Raw genomic sequence first — 7,147 nt, 5'->3', positions numbered from 1 at the left:
AATAACTAGAAAATGCATTTGCTGGAGAAAATGCAGCGAGTGCTGTAGTGCAAAGTGAGGTTGAAAATATGTTTTAGTAAAGCCACATAGATGAAGAAAGAAAGAAATGTAAAATAGCTTAAATCTAGTGAAGGGATTTGAACAATAAACAATGTAAACATGCACACCATTTAAAAAATTTAACATTTTTAAAGTAAAGCGATGGGTTAAACAAATTTTAACGTGATCAATTTTGAATACATTTGAGAAAATATAGAAAAGCTGAGATAAGCTGGTGTGTGTGTGTGTGTGTGTGTGTGTGTGTGTGTGTGTGTGTGTGTGTGTGTGTGTGTGTGTGTGTGTGTGTGTGTGTGTGTGTGTGTGTGTGTGTGTGTGTGTGTGTGTGTGTTAGTAACTTGGAAAAGTATAGCATGACGTTAAATGGATTGTTTAGCATTGTTGTTAGCATTTAGCTTCTACCGGGACTCGAAGTAGAAGTTAAATGGGGTCCACACACACAAACGGCCGATATATAATGACCATATTTCCAATCGATTCATCTTTTTAGCGCCAGTGTAACAAGAAATGACATAACCGTTTAAGCTTAGCATTGTGTCTCTGCAACGTCTGCAATGGTTAGCTTTGGTGATATCCACCGTGGGCTAGAGCGGGAACGCCCTCACGCCCTCACAAAGTATGAAATTAAACTGTTCACCTAATTCTGAAAGAAGTATAAATTATATTGAAAAGCTGTAATTGAAGATTGTGTGTTGATTTGTCAAATGTTTGAACGAAGGTTAACGGTTAGAATTGATCAAGTTACAAACTCTGAAGTAGTTTAAGTGTCAGAGACTGGGCAGACTGCTTCGCCGTCCTCCAATTGACATAATCAATAATATTTAAAATATAGAATATCTTAAGTTTAGAATATTTAAGAAATACGATTTTTTTCCCAAGATAATCTGAACATTTTAAAATTGGAATGAAGTCTCTACGTGGAAAAAATGTGGAAGGAGATAGGTACCAAAGTGTGTAGAGAAGAAAGAAAGAAGAAAGCCTAAGAAGAACAATAGTTGAGGTGAGGGTGCGGCACTCGTCAGTGTGAAGTCCTCAGCCGTCCCTGGACACGCTGGCCTTTCACATGTAGTCAGCCTGTCTGTGGCCCTCCGCCCTGACGTCAACAGTGCTGATGTATATAAGATGTCCGGTCCTCCCTCCGTCACTCCGAGGGACTCCGGGCTGCTTCACCAGGGGCCACACAGCGGATTACTGGATCTTACTGTGCAAGGTATGTACTGCGCTTTATTTTTCACTTTGGCGTATTCCTCAGTGTATTTAATTGTATTTATTTATTTTTCACAGAATAGCAGGTGACCGGTTCTTCATGAGGCTGACCGTGAGATTCACCTCACGCGTCACTTTGCGCGCTTAAAAAACATAATAAAACACAAACGACGAGCGACACTCGACACAAACGACTGCTACCCCGAGGAAATGTTTTTCAAACTATTTAGTGAATCATGTCAGACCAGACGTGTTCTGCGCTTCATCGCCTCATGGAGCCCTGGGTGTGTTTGTATTTACATGTGCACATGATCCAACTGACGTGATGTTAACCACGGTGCGTTCCAGGACGTCTGGTCACCATGACGCCCGTCCCGTTCGTCCTGCTCCTCGCATCGGTCCTGCTGGCCTCCCACGGCCGCCCCTCCGCCGCCCGGACGCTCCCCGCCCGGGACGAGGCGCTCCTCGGGGCCGTCTCGGACCTCCTCGGTGACACACTGCTGCGCGTCATCCAGAGGACCGGTCCGGCCGCCGGTCTCCCCCCGGGCTCCAGCCAGAGGACCGGTCCGGCCGCCGGTCTCCCCCCTTCGGTCGCAGCGCAGGTGGACGCTACAGCCCTCTTTCACCTGGCGCGCGCTGTGGCGTCCTTGGAGACAGACCTGCGCGCGCCCGGGATGGAGGGCGAGCACGAGGAGAACCGTGTGGATGACCTGGGGGGGGGGCTGGCCAAGAGGAGCGAGGAGCCGCCGATCTCCATCGACCTCACCTTCCACATGCTCAGACACATGATCCACATGGCGAGGGTGGAGCGGGAGAAGGAGCAGGCGGAGATGAACCGCCACTTCTTGGATGAGGTGGGGAAGTGACAGACTGAACACGGGGACAAAGAATATCAAGCCATACTATCAATATGCTCTTTAAAGTGTTTTTTATTTATTTTTGCCAACGTTGAGTAGGCGTATATCTGCCTTCAGCTTACATTCACGAATCACGCATAAGCAGTGTCGGTTTTACCCGTAACCATGCGTTAAAGTAAAAAAAACATGGAGCTATGTTTAGAAAATGGTTTTAGATTAATGGAAACGAACAGCACCACTCACCGTGAGCGCCTCTCAGATGGTCGGTAAGTAACCAGTGCTCAGAATAACTCCTCACTGGTTCGTGTCCTCTTCAAACTGAAGTCTCACGGATCATGAGGTGAGAACATACTTTGTGTTCTGTGACAAGTACATTCTTGACAATAAGTAAAGACTTGAAAAGGATTTGAACCTCACTGAATTATTATTTAAAACAAATATTAAAATATTTAGATGAAAAAATATGTTTTATTTGATGATCTACTTTAAATCCAAACGTAAAGACCCTTTGAGAGAGCGTATGCTGTCAGTAGGCCTACTGTACTGTACATGTTCTAACCTGCTTAAAGTCACCGCCGTGTTGCAGATGTGTTGGTGAGATGATGTGCTTTGTGGTTCAATTTGTAGGAGCTATTGAAACATGAATTATCCAAAACATACTGGAGGCTTGTTTAATCTTGAACTAGATCGATTGAACAGGGTGGCGTCTTAAGTCTGCCGAGAATGAACCCAGCGCTGTTTACGTGTTCATTTGAACATCATAATCATAACAGATGTCGTTCCAGACCCCACCCTCCAGATGTGTCGTTCTGATGGTCAGCTGGACGTTAGGTTGTAAACAGGGACCTTGTTTTAAGGGAACAGTTGGGAGGAAGGCAGGCTACTATTTTAATTCATGTGCAGAACTAATATAATATATTTTCCTTGTCTCAACTTCATTTTTCCTGCTTTAATTGATTTGATTTTAAAGGGCACACTTTGTCTGTAGCCTGTTCCTTCTGCAGCATGCTTAGCTTTCAAGAAGAACACCGCAAAAGGCATGTTTTTATCATCCATCGTAGCCTACAACAAGCTTTCACCATTTATTTTTTGTAATAAAACACTTAATAAAAACATAATATACAATATACCAAACACTTGGTATAATGACGTCCTTGTCCTCCTCTTACTTCCAAGTTTGATTGAATTAATGATAAACGGAGTGAGCGTGAATGAAATAAGAACCAGTCCTGCCTCCTATCGTGTATCTTGTTCTGGTGAACATCAGGTGGATCCAAGGTATCAACAATTTAGTATTTCTCTGGTAAATATGATACAAGGACATTAAATTTATGATCACATTCACAACATGCCTTGTGTGGCGGGAAGGTATTACAGTTTTTGTATTTACCATAGTGATATATAGTAAATACTACATATGATCTTTAAAACACATATTGAAGGCATAATGTATGAATAAAGGCATAATATATGCAGACTATATCTATATAGCAAATATAGAATGCATACTTAATGAATATAGATTATCAATATAGCATTCATAGAATGCATAATGTATGAGTACTAAAATATATTACAAATGTTTCTGCAAGTTGTGCATATTAATAAAGATTTGGCATTAAAATTGGTTGATACAATTTTAGCGAGTTTTATCTTCATAATATTTGTTCAGTATATGACGATTGTTATGACGAAAATTATTTTTGATCTTGCCAGAATTTTTTTATTATAGGCCTACTACGTTTTTTTTATCGTTGCTATGGTGGTTGCTATGGACACTGCTATTGCTAAAAACCAAACATGGCTGCCATTCATTTGATATAATGCAATAATACGCTTGGCATTAAACTGCTTTTTGATAACATTTCTAGCGAGAAATGTGCCTTTTATTCACTTGATGTCATTAACTTTGTTCAGTGATGTCTATTTAGTTAAAGGTACACTGTGTCCCGCCTTGCAATGCGTGTTTATGGAGCCTTTTACTTTTATTGGTTCTCAAGAAAATGTGACAGGCCGATTCTCCACAGAATTATTCTCTACAGAATTTAGGATGGCAGGAATGATCCGCAGCATTAGCTCCACTAGAGGTAGTTGTAGAACTGCTTTTCAATGACTGTTGTCAATGACTATAGACCCAGTGAGACCCAGCCCCCTCTGAGAGGCTCTTTGACGGACACAAACTGCCCATGTCACCTGCGGGTTATTTAATGTATTATGTGTAATGCAGAAAGGTTGACTGTGTGTGTGTGTGTGTGTGTGTGTGTGTGTGTGTGTGTGTGTGTGTGTGTGTGTGTGTGTGTGTGTGTACTACATACTTTCTTGGGCTTGGTTCTTCTAATGTTGGCTGTGTATTTTTTATTTCTCCATATGGCTACAATGACATCTGGTTCCTTGGTGTGGCTGAAGCTCCATGGCTCAAGCCCAAAACAACATCCATGGCTTTGACAATGTGACATATTTCAGCCATAATATCCTCCCATAGCCACAGGGAGCAGCGCCGAGCACATACAACAGTTAAAAGGTAATATCCTCCCATAGCCACAGGGAGCAGCGCCGAGCACATACAACAGTTAAAAGGTAATATCCTCCCATAGCCACAAGGGGGCAGCACCGAGCACATACAACAGTTAAAAGGTAATATCCTCCCATAGCCACAAGGGGGCAGCACCGAGCACATGCGGTAGGGCTGCAACATTTGCGCATGGTCAGGGGGCATTAAAGTGGCTTTTAAAGCCACAGAACACGCCCACCCCTACCTGCCTATTTAAACTCGGACTCAGCTATCAGACGAGAGAATCTCTTGGGCGGCGTATTGTAGATGTAAAGCTTAGAGACGCTCCGCGCGTGTTATATACTATTCCTCTCCTTTTGTTTCATAGACAATAGACTAAAACCGTTACCAAATAAAGTGAGTTAAAAGCGATCCTGTCTCGGTGGCCTTTCCTGGATTAAAAACAACAATGAGCAGGATTTCTATCAGCCGGTAACTTTCTGTTGGTGACAATTTTTATGACCGATGGTGTTGCTTTGTGCGTAAAGAATTAACTTTGTGAATGAAGAGCCTTTGTAGATACCCAGGGCACTGAGCAGGAGAACAAACACCTCTCTGATTCCTTGTAGACTAATCATAGGCGTCGATGACGCTGGGGACGAGCACCCACCAGTTTTCGTCAAGATTAATTTTGTACCCACCACTTAAAAAGACAAAAAACTTGAGTTTAATTATTATGGATTATTACACGGCTCTTCTCAACGCTGTGGAATGCGCCGTTCACTTGCAGGGGCAGGGGTGGTGAATTATTTTTCGATAATTGACCGTTGCTAAGCATATAATGACCGCTGTCAAGGAAAGTGGCTCTGATGCACGTCTCTCGTATCACTCCTCAAGTAGTTCAGTAACTTATCAACCCCAGCGTATTTGGTTGCTAAGCGACGTCAAAGTCTTTGGCGGACTATTTCTCTGCTGATCAACACCACGAATGCTGGTAACAAATTAATTGTAAAAAGACACACCGTGTGAAGTTATTTTTTCGTTTTGGTAAGTAGCCGTGTAATAAGCGGGATAATGTATAGAACGTCGCCGGTCATTATCGAAAAACAAGCCCCTTAAGGGCGAAGCAAGACCCCTCCGCTTCGCGTCGGTGTCTGGTTCGCCCTGTCGGGGCTTATTTCCCCGATAATGACCGGCCTTCTATACATTATCCCGTACTTATCTTTGTATGAGCTGCCAGCCTGGCTTGGACAATGAATGAGGTATTAATACCGATACTCTTTGGCTGGGATGCAATAATGAGGCATCAGACAATCAAGTCATTTTAGCCTGAATACATGAAGGTAAAAAGCACCAGAGCAGGTTGCTGGTACCCGTGATGTACACCCTGTGATGCTTTGTCTCTCTCTGGGTCTCTGTCCCCAGCACATTTCAAACCAAACTGACGCCCATGGGCTTAATGCATCGCAGTTAGTTTAGTGTTTCTGGCAATATATATAATTTATACTTTTACAACGAATGTCCATTTGTACATTCATTACAATACATATACAAGTATATATACATTTGTATACATTTGCAGTACAATTTACATTTTGTAATTTTACCCATGCAATAACATAGATTGTGTCCAGGCCCGGTTCCAGAACAGAATGCCTTGGGGTGCATCTGAGATTATAGGGGGTGCACCAGTACTATAGTAAAACCAGCTACCCAGCTTCAGTTCAGACTTCGCTTTTTACACTAGGCCTTTCTACCAGTAGATAGACAAGCACTTCTGGGTAGTTGTACTGACATGTTGGGACAAAAACATTTACTGTGCTTAAAAGATGGTATCACATCATGTCTTGTGATGTGGAGAACATTTCAGCTGCAACGTTAGCTTATTGATATCCAAGCTTTGGATATGAGAATGAATTAATAATGGTTAAATTAAATCAAATTTGAAAAGGCTCAAGAGGTTCACATACTTTCAAGCAGCACTGTAGCCTTGTGAGACCAAATAATTTAACAACATAAACATAAAACATAAAACATGCTCTGTATTTATATAAGTGAACCACTAAATGTCACAAAATAATTTTACATTATCATTCACAAGATAATGCTTGAAATATATCACTTCATGTCTAATAGGCTACATCTAGATTATATGGAACCTTTTGAATTAAATTACAAAAAAATAGCTTTTCCCTGATATTCTAATATTATGAGATGCACCTTTATGTGAACCACTTAATGTCAATAAGTGCTTATTCTGCTGCCCAAAACTTTTAATGCTGACAGATAAAACCCAATTAGTAAAAAAAAAGTAATCAGTAATACATAGTGCCTTTCTTAAAGTTCACAAGATTGTAAATAAATACAATCAAAACACAATTGGCAAATATGGGTTCTTATGAACAACACAGTGGCGCCGGCAAAGGCTGCTTGTCCGGGAGTGAGAGCTGCGCCGGCAAAGGCAGCGAGTCGGGCAGGATTGAGCTAGCGTTGCTAGTGCTAGTGTTCACAACGGTTATACTGTCTGATGTATTGG

General features: G+C 41.9%; 1 protein-coding gene across 1 annotated transcript; it reads left to right on the top strand.

The window, feature by feature from the left end:
* The first annotated feature begins 446 nt into the window (after positions 1 to 446).
* On the top strand, positions 447 to 2,363 carry uts1 (urotensin 1). Its single transcript, XM_084483611.1, has one exon. It carries the CDS (start codon positions 1,626 to 1,628, stop codon positions 2,127 to 2,129), a length of 504 nt encoding a protein of 167 aa, XP_084339737.1. The 5' UTR covers positions 447 to 1,625; the 3' UTR covers positions 2,130 to 2,363.
* Positions 2,364 to 7,147: the final 4,784 nt, after the last annotated feature.

Source organism: Micromesistius poutassou (genome assembly GCF_964030765.1).
Source record: "Micromesistius poutassou genome assembly, chromosome: 19".
In the NCBI taxonomy this organism is placed as follows: Eukaryota; Metazoa; Chordata; class Actinopteri; order Gadiformes; family Gadidae; genus Micromesistius; species Micromesistius poutassou.
The sequence above is the reverse complement of the archived record's forward strand: the minus strand, read 5'-3'. Positions and strand labels throughout refer to the sequence as shown.

Excerpts from the sequence above, each read along its gene's own strand:
- uts1 (XM_084483611.1), top strand. The coding sequence starts at position 1,626 with ATGACGCCCGTCCCGTTCGTCCTGCTCCTCGCATCGGTCCTGCTGGCC.